Source organism: Haemorhous mexicanus, chromosome 2, assembly GCF_027477595.1.
Source record: "Haemorhous mexicanus isolate bHaeMex1 chromosome 2, bHaeMex1.pri, whole genome shotgun sequence".
In the NCBI taxonomy this organism is placed as follows: Eukaryota; Metazoa; Chordata; class Aves; order Passeriformes; family Fringillidae; genus Haemorhous; species Haemorhous mexicanus.
This window is the reverse complement of record NC_082342.1, coordinates 48,648,981-48,669,394: the sequence shown is the minus strand read 5'-3', so window position 1 is coordinate 48,669,394 and position 20,414 is coordinate 48,648,981. Positions and strand designations below refer to the sequence as shown.

Below are 20,414 nucleotides of genomic sequence, written 5' to 3'. Positions count from 1 at the left end.
TTCCTCTTACTGTGATTAACTCATACCTCAGATGTCACTGCAGTCTGTAGCTGAAAATGCTCCCTCCTGCATGGCACATTGCATCCTGGTGGTCTAAGTCTTCCAAGACTAAGCCTGACAGAAAGAACTACCATGATATCCAGGAATCTGTCGTTCTACAACCAGAGCAGTAGATACAGCAGGACTGAGGAACAGGCAAGAGACTTGCAGAAATAAGGCAGCTGCCATCCACTTCCTTCTCATGCTCTTTCCCACCCCTCAGAAGGATCAGGCCCCAGAGCTTACCTTGTCTTTCTTCTTTGGGGAGCCCCTCGGGGTGTTCCATAAACAGCACTGAACACACTCTGCTCCTACCATCACATGGAAGCGCTGCAATCCCAGATGAAACACTGCTCCAGTCCCAGGGGAAGCATGTCACACACAAGGCAGCTCATACACCCCACAGGACACTTCTGACCACTTGCAGGCATCCTATGAAACTGGGCAGCATTTCTAAAACCTGAAAAAACATTTCATGAAGATACAAAGACACTTCTCCACTGTCACTGGCAAACAGTCTGAGCAGCACTCAGCAACACTGAGAAGGAGCGCTGAAAATTTCAGAAGATTGGTTACTGCACTTTGAAATGCAAGAATTCAAAGTCCAACTATTAACCAAACACATGCCAGGGTTCCAAAAACAAGCCATCTCAGTGGACTAGTTTTGTAAGTATTTATTAGAAAATTCTGAACACCTGACTAATATTTTTCATCTCCCCAAAGTGATTCCTACTACAGGAATTTGACATGTCTCAGTAACTTGAGATCAAACTTGTTCAGTTCATAAGCAAAATGGTGATTTCTGTAAATAACTTCTTTGCCTATACTCAGCTTAGGCTGTAGAAAACTATCACTGTGTGGTCAGTGCCACAGTCTCCAACATAAGACCCAGAAGCTGCAATCTAATTAGCAATTCTCAGCAAACTAGGCTGAAATCCAGACAACTCTGACCACTCAAAATAGAAAAAAAAAACCAAAAAACAAAAATAAGGACATTTTGCTGAGAAACTGCAAAATGGTTCTAGTTCATCTAAGAGTAGGCTAAAATTAAGATGCTTTCTTTGGTATCAGTGCAAAATGATTTGCTGAATTGGGACCTTAAGGAAGACCAAGGTCATACCCAGCATTTTCAGGACAGTTCACAGCACTTAAATAAATTCTTTGGATGGCTTTGGATGAAGGCTACAGGATTTTCAACCTTACAAGCATTGCTTTGAGGTATTCTGCATTCAAAGATGAAATTTTAGAGGCTTTTCTGTTTAATATTATCATTGTATGTATCCCTGAAAGCAAAAGCTTTACACATTTGATACAGCTTGCAATGTGTTTGAGTACTTGTGTAGATCTTATGCATGAGTAAAAAAACCTCACCATTATTTTTTAATCAATCACAGAAGACACTGCAATTACAAATCCAAGTTTTTAACATAAGGTACCACATGTTCAAAGTATTTAATGAATAGTTTATAAAAATCCACTACAAAATCATTATGAATGAAAAGTTTTTCAGCTAAAACTTTTACAAGGTCTGAAAAATTGATGAGTGGCTCATATGCTATTCTGGAAGCAGATCCTCTCCTAATTCTTCATCAGCAAAATCATCTTCCTCCATTCTTTTTCTTGCTGCTGTTTTTGGTCTTTCTGGTTGTGGGCCAAGTGGATCTGCGTAGGAGGCATCTAGGGTTTAAATAAATTCATGTGAAACAGTTACAGATTACTTTAGCTTTAACTTTAGCTGGTTTTAAACATACAAAATCAAATACAAGATTAGGACTTAGCACTACACATCTGTGTCTTTGAAATGCAGACCAGAAAGAGCATACGAATGCCGAAGGAGAACAAAACACTGCATTCAGGAACTGAGGCAGGGCATAAAAGCAAAGTTCCAGAGTTCTACTGATGGAAGCCTCTTGGTGTTTTTTCTAAAAATTTCTCTCATTATACTACAGTGAGTAAAAGACTTCGGAAACGTGCAAGGAACAGCAAGACTGATGACTGGTTTGGGGAATGACGTTTTAGGAAGTACCACATTCCACATGAATTTGGGTTTTTAAACCCCTCAGAAAATTCAGTCTTATTGAAGAACCTATGACTGCAGAATGGCAAGAACTGACTTAAAGGACACAGCAGACAGATATCGGAAGTAATATTAACATGGGCCACATTTCTTAATATTTAAAATTACTTTATAATGAGCTCTGAAAAATGAAGCGAAAGCCTAATTTGCATGGGAAAATGTTTCCCCAATTATCAAATTTTACATACTCTTCCAACAACTTACATTTTTTCCTCTCTCCTTATTTTTCCTCTCCCTGAGGACCATGAAATTAAAAAAGGTATAAGATGTCTACTTGCCTATTTCTTTACTGCTGCTACTTTCATAGGGTTCACTTGTTCCAGGCAGAACTTTTAGTTTGGCACTCAGTCTTTCCCCTTTGGTACCACCACTATCTGGGGGGGAAAAAAAAAAGACAACATGCTGTTATGCTCTGTGAAACCACGATACAAGACTAACATCAATTCAGCTACTACTATCTGTCAAACTGGACTTGGATGAAACCATCTTTTCATGACAGACACAGTACTCATTTGTAATAGTGGTCTTTAAAACACAGTGGACACTGTGTCCACACATGTGTGTGTTAACGTTTTTTAAAAAATATACACAGCCTTATGACTTTGGAGTAAACACATTAAAATATTTCTGCTTTGAATGCTGACATTTCAGTTGCTTATAAATTACAGTCACATAAAATAAACATGATAAATATAAACACTGTCACAATGTACACTGGACATTTCCTGTGTTTGTGTGTCTACTAACACATCAGTGTGATCCACCTGCTCAGTACTGTCAAGGTTAAATGCAACACTTAAGTTTGCTTTTAATTAGAAGAGCATATGTGCCATGTGCTGTCTGCGTGGCAGGCAGGCTCAGTCCGTGTGTACACACCATGCTGGCCCTGCAGCTCGCTGTAAACACTCTGCTGGCAGCTCAGTTTGCAGCAGGGCCCCAAGGAATGTGTCGGCTCCAAGGGCTGCCTCCTGCCCGGACAACATCAGATTAACATTCTCCTGCCACAGCAGTATTCCAGACACTTTAAATATTCTCTTCACCTCTGAATCTCTTTTTCACACTCATGCCAAGCTTTCAATCTCATCTACTACAAGAAATTTTTATGCAATATTTTTTCTCCGGGGAGAAAACATTTTGAGTTCGACTTGGTATATTTACAAGGCAGGATGTGCAGCCAAAGAGAGACATGTTCATTTACAACACCAAACAACGTGGGTATTAAAAGTCTTCCATCGTAAGGAGGAAAAATGGCTTTCATTCAGCAAACATTAATTACCAAGCCTGGACTTGGCAACATATTGCCATTGTCTGATTTACTACAAATGTTATTTTAATAGATATTGTTATAATTAAAAGAAACCTCCCCTCCCCCAAACATTTATCTTTCTATAAATACTACCACAGACTTCTGTTTGCTCAACCCTAAACTGGAAGATGTCTCTGCTCCAAGAAAGATCTAATATATGCAGCCACATATCAAACAGTTAATAAGTTCACAAGGCACATATTACAGTTGAAATTTCAAGGCAAGGAATACATACTTTAAGGTACATCAACATCCCTTGGACCAATTCTCACTGACAGGTCTCATGAAAGAAGTAACATTTGAAGAATTTGAAGAAACGGGGAGAAAACAATGGGTTTTCCTGAAGAGAAACTCAACTAAAGGGCTGTGAAATTACAAAAGGGCCTCCCCTTGATTTGAGTGGGCTTTGGACAGGCCTGTGCAACAAGGAGGTGAGAGGTGGCCTTCAGAAATGGCATGGATGAAGATGTTTCGAGGAAAATACAAATAATCAATGAGAAAAAGAGTAGGATAGAAGTAGGCACAGTCTTGCATAAAGGAAACCAAGTAATTTTTAAGATGATAAATAAAGTTATGAGGAGCAGTAAAGAGATGCAAAAACTGGAACAACAGAGCAGACTACACTAGGAGAAGACTGATCTGGTTGAAGAAATTCCATAGGTTTAATTGGATGGTCCCAGAAAGGAAGACCTGCATGTAATGAAAAGAAAAGAGGAGGAAAATGGCATAACAAATGATCTCAGCTGTGAAGGAGAAAAACACATGGTCGCTAGCAATGCTACCAGAGGAAGGTGAAAGACTTTATATTAAGTGAAAGAGGGAAGAAAAAGATGGTAGACAAACCAAACTGGGTGGGATTAACAGAATATCCACTAGTTACCTGCACATCTTACTGACCTAAAAAAATACAATTGAAAACAGAGGCTTCTTTAGATGTTCTAGGATCCTTATGTTTTACTAGGTACATTTAAAAGTAACCTAATGAAAACCTTTTCTCAGGTAGACCAGCAAAGCAACACTGCTCACCTTACTTCTGTATGAGCACTATATCCAGCAAGAGTGAAGGGAAATAACTCTTCTGGTTAGTTCTTCACATTTAGTTTAGATTACGCTAATATGCAAAACCACATCAAGCCTCTGTGGACTGCAGTATGCTCTGAGCATACCCGAAGATGAGGAAGAGGAGCACCTTTCATTTTAAAGGGCACCCAGAAGAAAGTAAGAGGTGCTTGACACCATCTGCATTACATGGAGATGTCAGACAGCAGCTCAGGATGTGAGACCTCTGGCTCAATGCTTTCTTTCACCTGAGGGAGTTCAAACCCACAGCTCCAGCTTTCAGAAGGAATGCCCTAGCTGTTAAGCCATTTGGGGTAAGCTTTTCTTGACCCTCTTGCCATGGCAAACAGGATTTGGCTGCCAATATAGCATCTATTAAAAATTCTGTTGACCATGTAACATGATCTGCCAGAAGTTTAAATATCATCTTGAAATTGCTTTTTTAGCTCTGTTTGGAGAATCATATACATGTTTTTACTTAGTATACATTCACACATAATTTGGCAATATTAAAGAATATAAGCTTGCAATATAGATCCTACAGTAAACTTCAGAGAAGGAGTTGTTTTTAAAGCATTTTTTCCACAGACACACATACTTTTTGGAGGCAGGTTTTACAATTTCTACTCATCATTCCCTGCTGCACACACCCCATCTAGGAAAAAGATTTTATATACATTTCAAATTATGGGAATGAAATTAACTTTCACTAAAGTAATACACAGAAGAAAACAAAGATAACAGTGTGACTCTGGATGAAAAGATTTACTAAGAGCACAGTTTTGAGTATTAGCATCTGATTGTAGCTACAACCAGAGGACTACAGGTAGATATTTCTGAAACTGCAAATTAATTTTCTCTCTATTACTGTATTAACTGTACAAACACCTGCACCTAATTGAAAGTAGCTTTTGAATAATGGAAGACCACTGCTGAACTAAACTGCTCTGTATCTAAGGAAACCTTCACTGCAATGAATATCCAGTCTCTATTTATTGACTTATTGGGCTTTTACTGAGTAAGTTATTACTGTAGTTCATGCAGAGGCCATCCCCACTGTACTCATTTTGGGGTGACAATGTGCACACCTACACATGAAACAGCTCCAGATTTCAGTTGAAAAAGCAACAGGAACCGATTACACAGAGCTGGTCAATATAAAATCTGATTTATAAGTACATTTACTCTGTAAAATCATAATACTTGAGATCTGGATTATCATGCTGACATTACCTTCCCCTCACAGTCTGTGTTAAACAGCCTTAGCTGAGGACTATACATACAAAGACATAAATAATACATTCTCCATGCTGATATCTTTTACAGTGCATTCCTTCCTCTCATCTGTTTAAAAGTCATGGCCATATGATTATATTTAGGATGTTTAAATTGTCCTATTAGAACTGTTTAATTCATTTAGAGTTGTTCAATGTTTTACAAAAACTGATTTGAACTAATTCCTTCACATAGAATTTGGATGGGAATTTAAAAGAATCAAAATTTAAAATCTAATTTTAAAAAATGACCAATTTTATATGGCAGAACAATGAATAATGCAACATACTGCAAAAATAATCCTATTTTGTAATTGTCCTATTTTAAGTAGTGATACCTAGCAAAAATGATTCTCAATCTTTTTATGCATTTTGGTTCTTCCTGTGTCACATGATACCTGTGTGTACTTCAAGCCAAAAAATCCACTGTATTTGCATTTATTTTTTAGAGGAATCTAACTAGTTGCAATTACAGTGATGACCCTATTGCATTGGAAATTCCTCCAGTACCACAAAGAATGTAAATTAGAATTTTTAGTACTATTTTACTCATCAATAAAAGACATCAAAGGGTAAGATTGTTTGGTAATCTACCTCCTCTGTAAAATGTTTATGTAACAAAGAGCACAGTGGGCTAACTCTCCACTAAATCCAGAATGTGTTTTAAGTGCAACTCTGTGTATCTTTCATATTTGGGATGAAGACACCATCTTTGCAGAAGAATGGGCATTGGTTTGACCAAAGAGGAGAGTAAGTTCAGTGCAGAAGGGAGAAAAATATATTAAAGCTGTGCAAGAGCATGGGAAGTAGATGCAATTTATAACTTTGCTGCTGTTCATTTTGATTTGAAATTCTGCTGAATGAAAATTGTTTGTGGTGTGTCAGTTCAGCTCACTCCTTAGGTGAGTTCAGAGAAGAAAACAGATTAAGATGTTCTCTTCATTTCAACAATTTTCCCTTCTCCATTAATTAAGAAAACTTTTTTCTATTCTTCACACACAGCCAATGGAACCATCCCAAAATGACTTGTAATTAATGAGGCATCAACAGGCACACAAAGCCTAGCAAATATAAATGATTGCCATGTCCTGGCTGCAGGGTAACAAGAAAATCTCATCTTTATCACAGTCAGGATTATATGGGATGCCTACAGCTCTCACATCTAAAACACACCTCCATAATAAATAAGGAGATCCCTCTGGGATGGTAAAGGGTGTTTGAATACGGGAAATCTTTGGGGATGGACAAACTGACAGAGTCACCGGTGAAATGAAAAAGGGAAAAGACACCTAAATTATTCCCAAGTGGGTTATTTTCCAAATCCATCCTGACAGGCCTAGGTAACAAGGAGAATGCAAAGTACTCAGCCTTTCATCTTCTGAATTCAACACTGCTTCTTTGGGCTCCTGTCCGAGACTGCATGTCTCCTCTCATCCAGCACAAAACTCCCCATTCAGGGAGCTGGGCAAATGCAGAGACCAAGTAAACACTGCCATGGGAATGGACTCCTTAATGTCATACTTTGCATTATCTACACTTATAAAGGCATTATGCTATCAAACAGGAAAAATCCCTTATGGCAGTAAAAACCACAGTGCACCAACTGCTAAGTTCTGGAAATTACAATCATATCTGCAAAACACAAAAAAGTGAGTATGAAAACAAGAAAAGATTATTGGAAAGAAAATCTTTGAGAACTGCCTAAACTCAGATGTTACTGTTAGCTCCCTTCAAGGTTTCATGGTATTGTGGTTTGGGGTTTTTTTCCTCCTTCTTACAATTAAAAATAATAATTTTAACAGGACTGTATCAATGTCATTTGCTTCCAACATAACCAAAGTAAGACTTAAAACCATAAATCTGATAATTGTGGGGAGAAGAAAATTTCCCTTTTTACAGTGAGTGACAAATGTGTTCAGTTTTGGGTAGGGATTTTAGATTTAATGCTTATCTATCTCTCAAGACAAGGGCAGACTATAACTGACATTGATATAGATGTCAGTTTTCTTGATCTCTCTGTTCCATTCTGTCTACCATTCATGCACACACCAATAGTATTGTTGAAACTGTGCTGTGGTGCATCTCACACCCCTTTCTGTTTTAATTTATATTGGCAAAGTACTGAATGCCCTATGAAGTACAAACCTTGCTGGCTTAGTTCTCTTTCTTCTTAGCTTCCTCTTTAAAAGCAATTTTAGATCATATTTCCTAAAACAAGGAAACCTGAATTATTAATACTCTTAATATAAATAACTATATGGGGACAAAATACTTGGGGAAAAAAATCTCATAGGAATGCTAGCAAGTATGGGGACAGTGAGTTGCTAAGAGGAAAGAAAAAAAACAGGCATCATACCTAAAATATCTGGAATGCATAAGACTTCAGTTAGCTAGTAAGTACTAAACTAAGGAGGATTCCATGCTTCACTGGGTTCAGTAATGATGGCAAATCCCTCATATAGTATAGGAAAATGACCCCTTTTGGTCTTGGCAATGCCACTGGAAAAGATTAACCTTAAAATGTATACACTTATTTTTTTCTCTCCTTTTGAAGTCATTAATTTATCAAACGCATACTAATATTATGAAATAAAATAACCTGTGTTTATATTTCATACGTATCTTCACACAGGCCATGCACACAAACTTATGAAACTGCAAATTACAGCTCATAACCCAGGTGAGCAAAGCCAAGCTTTGGACAAAATAAAATGTTTGGGTGTTCAGGTTTCTATTAGTCAACCTCAGTACAATGTGGACAAAATACAACACAGTCCTTAACATCTGATGCTGTGAGTGTCCAGTTTCTTCCCTGATAAGGCTCCCTAGAGCCAACATTACCAGTTAAAATGTGCCCAGTGCCTTTGACTCATTCTAAAAATACATATAAGTAGTACAGCTCACCACAACTTTTAATTAAGAATCCCAGCAGGAAGTTAACTCTAGGCTCAGTACAGGACCCTCTTTGTACCTTTGCTTGTTTGCCAAGTCATTTCCAGAAAGGCTGGATCTCTGGCACCGAATTTGTATAATGAAGACTTCTCAAACATGCTCTTACACAGACTTGTTCCCAAACTACGTTTTTTTCCACTCTTTCATATATTTGACATTGTATCTTAAACTCAACAATCTAGGAATTACTGATAGGGCAAATTCTAGGTCAACACTTACCCTTCTTAACCTCTCATCCCCTCTCTTATTGTTTTAAAATTAAAAAAAAAAAAAAGAAAGAAAGAAAGAAAAAAGACAACTTTCCATAGATACTTTCGTGTTTTAAAGAAATACTGACAAACTGGTAGTTTGTGGGATTTATATTGTCTTAGCATCCTTTCAGCATGAGCATTAGGTACACCTTCTTTTGCTAAATTACTCTCTCCCTCCTGAAACATGCCCCTTTTTCATTAATGAGGGTGGGGATAATTCCAAAATAGAGCTGGAAGAAAAGAGACCCTTTGTGCCATTTCCCTACACACCTGATGCAAAGTTTTGCACAGCTGTAAATACCCTTGCCTGCTACCAATGCTGCTCTTCATTTCTACTTGCTGTGTGCTGAAGTAGATTCCTCTTAATGACAGAGAACAGGGACCAATCCTGTCTCACAGTACTGTTTTGTTGGCACCTCCAGCTGGCAGCCTGATCACAGGGTTTATGTAACAAAGGAGGGCCCAGAAACTCTCCATCCTCTTCCACCCTGCTCTGTTACTTAAAAAAAGAATTACTTTGGCCTGAAGCCCAGAACAGGTAAAATTCAATCCTAGGTGAATGGCTGTTTCTTCCACACATCAAGAAATTATTGAAAAGCTTCTCTAGTGAAACTACTGAGCTGGAAAAGGAATGAGATCTCTCTGAAGCACCTAACAGTCGCTCTTAACCCTCAGAAAATCCAGGGAAGCAGTCTTCATAAATGTAACAGCATTCTAAGGTCATCTTCAGATTACATTAGTAATTGCCATGACTTTTCATGACCCTATAGAATTTGATAAGTGTAGTAAAATATCTGCTATGTAGGTGGAGAAATAAGATTACCAAATAAGAAAGAAAACATCATAAAATATTTCTCTGTAAAAGGAAGGGAAGAGAGGCAAGAATTTACTGGGGATATCTTCTAATGAAACCCATTGATATCAAGATAAACCAAAAGCAGGATACAAAGAAAAAATTTCCTTTTTGGGTTAAAATGGGGTTTTGTTTGGTTGGGTTTTTTTGGTGGTTTTTTTTTTGTTTTTTTGTTTTGTTTTTTTTTGCAGGTGGCTGAAGTAGCCTAAAGTCTTCTAGTTTCCTTACAGCAGCAGTGGGGGACTGTTAGGTTTACATTACTAATTTCATGGATTTAATAATGGTAGGGAAAAATCATTACCCCGCCAATATGCAGGCTACTTAGTGCAGAAAAGACAATACAGGGCAGTTTCCTGATTTACAGGGCAGGAGTTTTATATTTATGGAAATCAGATCTGCAAATCTATAGAAGCAGGGAGACTGAGTGGCCAAAGGAGAAGCTTTCTTCTAGGGAAGACTCCAGAACTTCAGTACTGCTATACAGAGATAAGGGGAAGGATGAGCTCAAAGACAGTAATGGGTATGTTATCCTTATTACAGAGTTGGCTGCACAGAACAATCTGTTGAACTTGTAACAAACACCTATCATAGCAGATTACACGGTGGCCACAAAATTCCCTTTCCTTCAGGTTAGATAAAGAAACAATGAATTCCTATTCTCCATGGCTTATGTGTTCTGTTTTATTATAATAAATGATTCCTTTTAGTAAATATTCCAAAGTTAAAAATGTTCAAATACCAAGTTAATGGGATAAAAACATTCATGTCCACAGCACTGAAAACAATTAGAAATTTAGCTTTAGGAATACAGTAAAGTCTGTATATAAAACATAAATGTGGGACCAAATCCATGCTACTGTACCAGTTGTGATTTCATACAGCAATGAGAAAATCAAAAAGTATGAAACAAAATTTCTGAAGTACTTACATATCACTCAGTGCATATTTGTGTGCTTTTCAGCATGAAAGGAGGCTTTAAAAACACTTTCAGAAAATCTGTTTTCTTCAGGGTCCTGTCAAAACTGATATTTAAGGAGAGGCCTTGACTACTTACCGCCACTTCCCTCTTTGCGGCCACGTGCGCTGCCCTCTCTGCCAGATTTAATGCGCTGCATGACAGTGGGAAAGGTTTGAAAAGAGCAGAAAAAAAAACCCATTGAGTAATATATATTAGAGGAAATTACTGAAAATTAAACTCAGCTTGTTAATGAAACAGTAGAAGAATGATAAACTAGACTTACAACACTGTAACTACTAAAGCTTGTTCTTCAACACACAAAATTGTCCTTAAAAACAGGGTTAAATCCAATGTTTATATAAAACAAGAGTTCTGTGAAATTCAAATAGAATATCTCGATAAATTATTTTTCTTCAGATAAAATTTATACAAGGAATGTGCCTAAAAATAGTTCAGATGTTCCTTTGTAAAGTACAGCTGAAAAAACAGGCAACACAGCCCTCCTTGCATAAGTTCAAAGTAGCCTCTGCCTATTAACATCTTGTAAATCCCACAAGCATTTTATTATTGTAAAGACTCAAAAGGGAGAAGTGGGGAATCTATAAAAAGAACTATTCACCCTATGGATCTTGGATTTTAAATTTTTGGCACAGAACTGTATTTCACAGCAAAATTTAATTTGCTGTTGAGTGTTAAATCCAAGATAAAGGTGAAGGTAAATACTTTAAAAGCTGTGTTTAAAAAGTCAGCTCTCTTGCGTAGGGGAAGGTACCATAAACATCTCCCAGCTGTGTTTTTTTGTGTTATTTGAAAATTTTAACAGTTTATCAAAGCAATACCTTTGTATGACATGGAAGACTTAGATCTCCTGGCAAAACACCAAATTTCTTATGCATACATCTTGTCAATTATAAGACAGGACACCTCAGTGAGGGACTTTTTGACAGGCAGGTACAAAAACTTGATGTTTAAAACACTCAGCTATTAATAAAGTATCTCTGCATCTTACTTCAAAATATTAATTCAGGATCTGATTAAAACACACATCATGTCTTCCAGTCAATTACTATAAATTCTTCACTCATTTTTCACCAGAAAAATATCATATCATGAAGTCTGGCAAAGTTGGAACGATACCAAAGAAGTAAAAGAATTTTCAAAATTCATGCCAACAGAAAAAGGAAGAACTCTTAAATCAAAACCCACAGGAGTCAGACAGGAAAGCATTGAGCCTAGTGTGAAACCAGGACTGGTCTTGGAGCAATTCAGTCTGGGACCAGAATTTCTCACACTTTTTTATTTGCTTTGGGAAATCCTCAAGCCTAAAATATGTTCTCTGAATTTTGGATTAAATATCCTTTTCACAGCCCAGTAGCATATACCAATCCTTCAGGAAGTCTGTCCAGACTCTCCCAACTGTTGAATGACTGACAGCAAATCTGACAGCAGCTCAGCTTCTGTCTACCCAAGGGAAGCAGTATCCATGTGATAGTGCCCTCTGGCATTTACACCCTAGGACCTTCCTCCCAAAATATAACATAAGAACTACAGTTTAAACATATGATTAACTCCTGTAAAATTCCATGTGAGTAGTTTTTAAGTAATTCCACACTAAAAGCAGACATTCAAAATAGGTTTCCACCCTAAAAATGCCTATTTCTCCCATGACTGCAAAAGACATTTAGGATGGTTAGCCCAGATGTGGATGCCTGAAGGCAAAGGCAGTAAGGCCCCTCCAGCATTTGCACCTCTCATCACTGCTTCTCACCACACCCCATCAGCCCCGTTCTCAGTCATTAAGCTCACTGAACAGAAATAAATAGCAATGTGTGTACACAGCAGTGCCAAGGAGGCTCTGTGAACTTTTACACTGTTACCTGTCTTTTTTAGAGTGAAACATGAAAATGCAGTTTTTTTACTAATGCAGTAAAAAAACCCAATCAAACAAACAAAAACAAAAGACCGCAGCTCCCCTCCCACCCCCACCACCCCCCAAACATTCCAACATATGAAGGTTGCAGTAAAAACTAAATGCTGTGAGAAGTAGGGAGAAAAATTTCTACAGGGAATGAACTCCACAGATGTTCCCAGATTCTTGGCTGGAAGTATTTAACAACTTGTCCATATTTGAGAACTGAGGGAAATAAGTACTCCAGAATATTTATTTTGGTATAAACTCCATGTGGATATACTTATTCTGGAAAAACAATGCCAAAATAGAAAATTTTGATAAATTTCTACAGGAAGACAAAGTCTGTGAGCAGACTGTGAAATGCAGGTATACTACTCTAGCATTTTACCTATTTTGTCTTTACTGGGTGCAATTGAGAAGTCCAGGGTTAGTCTAAAATTGGGAGCAGGAATTGAACTGTATCTGGTACTGCTAACTGAAACCAGTATTCCTATCGGAAACTTAGGTGGTGAAATATTGAAATTTGGTAATTTTAGAACTAGAAACTATACTTTATGACTGTGTGGCCATGGATGACAGAAGGAACTTGGGAAAAAAACCCTAATAATTTCCAAAGCCAGATGGCAGAGAGAAGACTAAAAATCACACACACACCCACCCCCAACCAAGAAACAAACAAAAAAACCTTCCCAAACCCAAAACTAGAGGATGGGAACCCAGATGTAACATCAATAGCAAAAGAAGGAACTGCAGGGCTATTGTTTGCAAGACAGCACTGATGTAGAGATTGTCACAGAAAGATACTCCAGTACTAGTGCAGTACAGCTGCATACTGAATCACAGTGTGTCCTGAAACATCTTTCCTTAGAGTCTTTGCTCCTTTACCAACTACAACAGTGGTCATTTTTAAGAAAACTCTGTCAGTGGGTCCCTTGGGAACAGAAGAAGTTGTTCCTTTCCTTTGGGAGGAACTTGGAAAGTTTTTAGAGTGTGGCAGAGGAGAAAGGCAGAATAAGGAGATGGGAGCATGTCCCGCCAAAACAAGGAGCAGCAAGAAGGAGCAGAAAGCAGCTGATCAGACCTCAGAGGTTCTGAAGAGAATATACTTGGAACCACAGGGGCAGAGTTTTGCTCCCAATCAGAGCTTACTCAGGCTGGAAACACTGGCCTGTCTGCAGGAATGAAGTTGACAGAACTGACAAGAAACCTGCTGTATTTTTATTATTGGGTGTGGTTTTTAGGGAGCACAAAGGAAAGAGGCGTGCTTGTCTGGGGTTTGTTTGGGTTTTTTAAACTTACTGCATTTCATTTTATCTGCTTAAATGAAAATCAGTTTAGTTTAAATTACAATACAATCAGGCTTATTCAAAAGGCTGAATTAATTTTTTTTCTTTTCTGGGTAACACACTAGAGGAAATATTTAAGCAGATCTATCTTAAAGCTTTGACCAATTAAAAGTGTCATCATAGACACCCTATCTGATCTGTTCTACTCTGCTCTCCTGAGATTCCAGAGTTGTGTGTCCAGTTGTGGAGCATCCAGTGTAAGGACATGGCCCTGCTGGAGAGGGCCCAGAGGAGGGCCATGAAGATGAAAAGAGAGCTGAAGCACTTCTCCAGTGAAGACAGGCTGAGAGGGTTGAAGTTGTTCAGCCTGGAGAAGAGAAGACTAGGGAAATGTTGCAGCCTTTCAATACTTAAAGGGGTCTTAAAAGAAAGATGGGGACAGATTTTTTACTAAGGCCTGTGGTGACAGGACAAGGAATAATGGCTTTAAACTGAGAAAGGGTAGAGAAGGAGAAAAAAATACGTTGAGGATGTTGGGACACTGGAACAGGCTGCCCAGGGAAGCTGTGGATGACCATCCCTGGAAATGTTCAAAGTCAGATTTGATGGCCTCTGAGCAAACTGATAATGGAAGGTGTCCCTGCCCACAGCAGGGGGTTGAAACTAGATAATCTTTAAATTTTCCTTTCAACATAAACCATTCTGTGATCCTGCTTTGCAAGGTTAGTGTTGTGACAGGATAGAGTCGACACACTCTTAAACAGGAGTACTGAAATGCAAGACACAGAGGGAGCTTCCCACATCAGGGCTGAATTATGGTCACTGTTATAGCCTGAACAGTCTAAACCAAGTGTGCAATAACTTGTGCAACCACTGATACTTCTATCATTCAGGTATGACTTGATGAATTCCCTTAACACAACGTCAGAATGAAAAAAAATCCATAATTTAAACATAATTTTTATGTTAATAAAATTTTAAGTTACTTAAAGGATTTAAACTTTTAAATATTCTCTCAGTAGTTTTTTCCTCACTAGAAAATAATGTATTTGGGAAAGCTCTTGCTTCCCATATGAAATAAACAGAAAAAGACATGACAATTTTTTTAAATTGTATTCAAATATTAACTTTCTTAAAGAAAAAAGGGTATTTTCTTTAAAGTCCTTGACATAGCCCATCTACAATTAATGCCTTCAGTGTAAAAGAAGCCCAGAATTACATTCAAAGAAATGGCCTTTCCTTCTCCAAGGACCTCTCTCTCTCTAATCGACTATCAAATAAACCACTTTTAACTGGTTTTGTTGGTGAGCTTTCTCAAGTAAAGCACAGAGGTATTGAAAGTTACTGCAACAAACTATATATATTACTGACACTGAAGTGATCAGAAACCAAGCAAAGGCTGTTTAACACACTTCAGTGAATCTCTTAATTGTGAGTTCTGCAGAACAGGCACAATTTACCTGGTCATTTGTTTTGCTTACTGATACAATTATGGGGAGACATGGAGGAATATCAATCCCACTACAGCTGTGGATTGCTTTTTTTTGTCCATTTTCCCAAGTGCTTTGAATTTTACAGTTACTGAAAACCCAGTCAGTACACTTCAGCTAGCTGCTCAAAGAGTGGTTGTAATATGAAGCTGCAATCCTTCAGTCAGTGTTTCCCCTTGTGAGTTTCATTTTTTAAGTGTCCTCGTGTTCACATGCATACACAGGCTCCCTGGAACTTGAGCAAAAGTAGCCAAGAATGCATGTGCACATGATCTGTCATCAAAAGGGACCAGTAAGTGTTACTAAAAGCAGAGTAAATTAGCTAAGACTTAATGTATCCTAATATGACTGTGTAGATCTGAGGAAATTCTCTGCATAGGCTTGGTTTGCTTGATACTTTGCATCTCAATAGCATGGATAATGCTTTTCAAACAAGCAGCTGGTTTTAATTTTAAAATCTTATTTTATCACCAGAATAGCAAGAAAACAATGCACGAGTACACACACACACACAAATGTGAGCTCACTCTTCTGAACAGAACACAAGTTATGATCTCATACCTTTCACAGCCTGTTACTTTTCCATGGAATTTTTTTTTTTTTTGGTTTAAAAATTGGCACTCACATGAATAGTTTACTTCTACCTATATAATTTTCGATGCTGCAGTTCTGTATAAAACAAAAAAGGAGTTCTTCTACATGGACAAATTCTTAGGCTTCCCATCTCTCCCTGTAGTTGCATTATTACTTGGCTCATAAATACACTGAAGTATTAAATAAAATCTGGCAAGTGAGTAGGAAAGACGACATTCCACAGACATTGAATTATGCGAGTGGCTCTGGCATTCCCTCATGTCCACACAGTCCATCTTTCACTAGTATTTAAAAATCACAGAAAATCTGGCGCTCAGAAACTATTCAGACAGATGTAAGACTGATCAGTAACTTAAAACTAAGCCTCCCAAACCCCCAAAATATCATCCTCTGTAAACCAAGAAGTTACCAATGCATTTTGTCTAGAAGTATCATAAACAGTACTTTAGCTTCATCTACATCTGCAGCAATACTGTGTAATACACACAGAAACAAACTTACCTGCTCTCTGATTTCTTTTAATTTTTCTGCTTTCTTGAGCTTTGTTATATATTCCTGGACTTCTTTCAGCCCCATGTCTGTGCAGAGACGAACTAAAAATCTGAGGCCTAATTGGAAAGCAAAGCATTGTTAGAAAAGGACTTACAAGCAGGTCAAACTTCAAGTGCAGCCTGACAGAACTGGACATGCAGAATGGCAAATGGTGCAAGGAACTGCAAACGAGTGGACTCCAGTCCAGTAGCACTATACAAGTTGTGATATTCTGCAAGTAATTCAGTATGTTCTCTGTGTCTGTATCGATGAACAGCACAAATACCATCGGTATATGTGGAAGGCAAAAGGCTACTAACTATTTTGGTTCAGAACTCTTGACATTTGCGAAATATTTTGGAAGCTGGAAAGCATAGAAATTATATTACAATATTACTAAGGAGCTGCTATCAAGAGAATTTTGTTGAAAACAATTTTGCAAATGCATCAAAATGGTTTTTTCCTCTGTCTGTGGTTGATTCTTAAAGAGTAATACTTATAGAATTAAGAAACCCCAACAAAGCTGACATAAAAAACAAATGTAACTGTATGACTGAACTAAAAGAATCCCTAAAAAACATTCTCCTGAGACACTTTACCAAACTCTTGCAACACTGTTGGTATTCTTATGTGTTTGTTAAAATTCCTTTCAAAGAACTGAAGTAGAAACCAGCAGGACATGATCCATTCTCTCCAGACTGCTTTCACAAACATGTTATTTCATTTTGTGCTAAGTTAGTTTTCTGCTGGTTTAAGAAGCCCATGGTCAGGGATGGATGAGGGAACCACCATTGTTTCAGCAGTAGAAAACTTAAATCACTTAAATTGTCTTGCCTAACTCCTGCCTCCATTTGTGAAATTTGTAGAAACTATGTTCAGAAACATATTTGCATTTTAAAAGGTTTACTAAATACCCCTCTGAAATATGTGTGACCAAGACAAAACTGATATTTTGCCTATAACTTGGAGGAGTTACAGTACTGAAATTCACTTGTACAAGAGAGCTGATATTCCTCTTTAAAAAGGCAATAAATTTGTTAAAGCAGAAGGATAAAACTTTAAAATAAAATACAATGACTGTTCTTCCCACACTGCACCTGAAAGCACAGACTTGTTGGCGACAACCTTGTATTTTGGAATTTGTGAGGCACGGTGTGGGATGGAAGAGAATGTTTACACAACCACTGACAACCCTTATTTTCTACAGGGCTTTTTTATTTAGAGTACAGGTGTGACTGATTTTGCAAAATGTCTTACTCTTCAAAGCTGTGTTTTCTGCAGTTTAGTTTGAAATCCTCTATGGATTTTACAAAGACTGGGTGACCAGCTATAGTTAAAAACCCAGCAACAAAATCTCACCCTCAACATTTTTTTTTTAAACCATGACTTTGATAAAACTTAGCAATATGATTTTCTTGTATGTAGAAATTTACAGCAGGAATTTCAACTAGCAGGAACCAGAAGTACAAATACATATATTTTTCATAAGAAAGATTAAATGAGTAACATAGTTGTAAAATCTAGGACATATGTATGAGAAAGAACTCATCCAATGCAACTCAGTAAAGTTTATTTTCATTGCTCTTCTTCAGCATTACCCTCATATTTCTTAAATCACACATCAGTGTTGTCACAAAAACCACTCGCATTAGCATGAATAAAAATATTAGTTAATGGAAGTATTTTTGCATGAAAAATACATCATATGATTACTAACACACCTATTCAATGTAACAAAGTTTCCTTTGATAGTTGCGCCACCGAATGAGACAACTTACATTCAACATTCTCTGGGAATTTTCTGTGAATGACTTTGTATTTCTCCAGAGCTTTCTGGTAGTTGCCTGCAAACAAAACAAACATCTATCCACACTTTCAAACATAAAAAAGAATATTTGATAAGAAATTGGAACACCTTAACATCAATTAATCTTTATAGTTAGAGTAAATTATTTAATATTGTAGGACCAAATTTTATAAGACCAAATGTAACATTCTTTATTAATGGACAGTAAAAATTAAAAGCATCTGAAAACAGTAAAATTACTCTGGAAATAACAGAATTAATAGGGAGGAGGTTACTGATTTTTGGGTTTTTTTTTTTTTGACCTTCCTCTATGACCATTGTTCCAGTATCTCAACATGCTCACAATAAAGAATTTCTCCCTTATGCCCAGTGTAAGTCTACTCTTATTCAGTTTAAAACTGTTGCTCCATGACCTGGAACTGCAGACCCCTGCGTGCCTCCATCCCTCCTACAAAACCCTCTCATTATTCTCCCAGCTGAACAACCTCAAGGAATTACAAAAAAATGTTACAAACATCAAAGCAATAACAAAAAAGTTACAGAACTTACCACTTCTTCTGTAGCAACTGGCAACCATCAGCTGCCACTTCACTTGTGTTGGCCTGCATATAAATAAAACAAAATCATGTACACTGCCAAACAATGAATGAGAAAATAATCTGCATAGCACTGGTAAAGACCTACTATTTACCTACTAATCAATGTTTCACCTAGCATGTTGCCTTCCTAGAAAGATTGTATCCTGCTCAGCTCACACACCCTGCATCACACACCTGTTTCCAGGACTCCATGTCACTCATTTTCAGTGCCATGTTGGAGTTTTTCTCAGCTTCATGATTCTGTGCCCAGACACAATTAGTAGACCTGACATGTGAAGCACTAATCTTTGTCAGAGATACAGCAACGGGGGAGGAACAAAATGCTAAATTGTATTCTGAGGAAGTCCCATCACTAGCGACCTTCATGTCCCACACATGCCCAAGGGATTCCTGCCAGGAAATACAGTCCCTACTCACAGCTTTGAACTCTGGCTCCTCCTCTGTGCTCTCACCTTCACGTCCTAGCTGCTGCCTGTCCTTCTCTTTAGGACATAATGGCGACAGTATGGTCAGAGAAAATACTTGAGATGCTCAAGCTTGTACAATAAAACTGTTAGACTCTTACACCATTTTTACCAAGACAATGTGAAAATTAAGAAATTTTCATGTTTACAGTGTAAGCATCCTTTATAAGTCAAAGCACTTTGCACATGTGGCTTACAATAGAATAATAGCATATCCAAAAGGTACTGTAAGTTAACATTTTCAGAATAATTTTGTACTTATCCTCTTCAGTTTTCCTCTCTAATCATAGCACAGGCCATTTTTAACTCTAAGCAATCTGTTCACCTGGTAGTTGCCAAGCAAGTTCATGAAATAGAAATGTTGCACTTTTTTAGTTTCAGCTGAATGTGTCTCCTGCAAACAAAGGCAGCCAAACACACACCATAATTGAATCTATTACTCGGTTCAGTATGAAAACTCTAGAGAGAATAAATTGTCAGCTCCAAGTACTAACCACACTAAGTCCATTTATTAAGGATAGACTTCAGCATGCTAGGAAAAATAAAACAGTGAAAAACTGTTTCCCAATTCATTGTCTAACATGTTATCTTAGAATGCAATTTAAAAAGTAGTTATTATGATTAAAACACTGAATGCATTAAATAATAAAATTTAAAAATGCTGTTGACAGTTAAAAATAGGATATAATTTTAAAATGGAACTTTATTTAAAGTTAGTAGCAATTTATATTTACATTCATATTTACCAATTAGCATATCTAGTCTCTATTTTTAATACCAAATAAACAGCAAAATATTTATTCTCTCTTATCTACAATTAAAAATCTCCTCCCACAGAGAAATCATTTTTCTGTATTACAGATAGATTACAAGTAATACTGAAGAATTTAATATGCTAGTTCTTCATAAGTACTTTACAATCCACATACTTCATGCATGGAGTGACTGCGACATGAAGCACA

The 20,414-nt window shown here is 37.3% G+C and overlaps 1 protein-coding gene across 4 annotated transcripts in view; it reads right to left on the bottom strand.

The window, feature by feature from the left end:
- Positions 1-700: 700 nt before the first annotated feature.
- IFT88 (intraflagellar transport 88) overlaps positions 701-20,414 on the bottom strand; it is a 42,534-nt gene continuing 22,820 nt past the window's right edge. For 3 of the 4 annotated variants that reach the window (XM_059838710.1, XM_059838711.1, XM_059838712.1), the window contains 6 exons: positions 18,939-18,991; positions 18,361-18,426; positions 16,553-16,659; positions 10,866-10,920; positions 2,395-2,490; positions 701-1,716 (listed from right to left, as the gene is read on the bottom strand). In XM_059838710.1, the coding sequence (XP_059694693.1) occupies positions 1,595-1,716; positions 2,395-2,490; positions 10,866-10,920; positions 16,553-16,659; positions 18,361-18,426; positions 18,939-18,991 (499 nt within the window). In that variant the 3' untranslated portion in view covers positions 701-1,594. Of the gene's footprint in view, positions 1,717-2,394; positions 2,491-10,865; positions 10,921-16,552; positions 16,660-18,360; positions 18,446-18,938; positions 18,992-20,414 lie in introns of those variants that run through there. The other variant, XR_009485353.1, reaches the window with a different exon arrangement.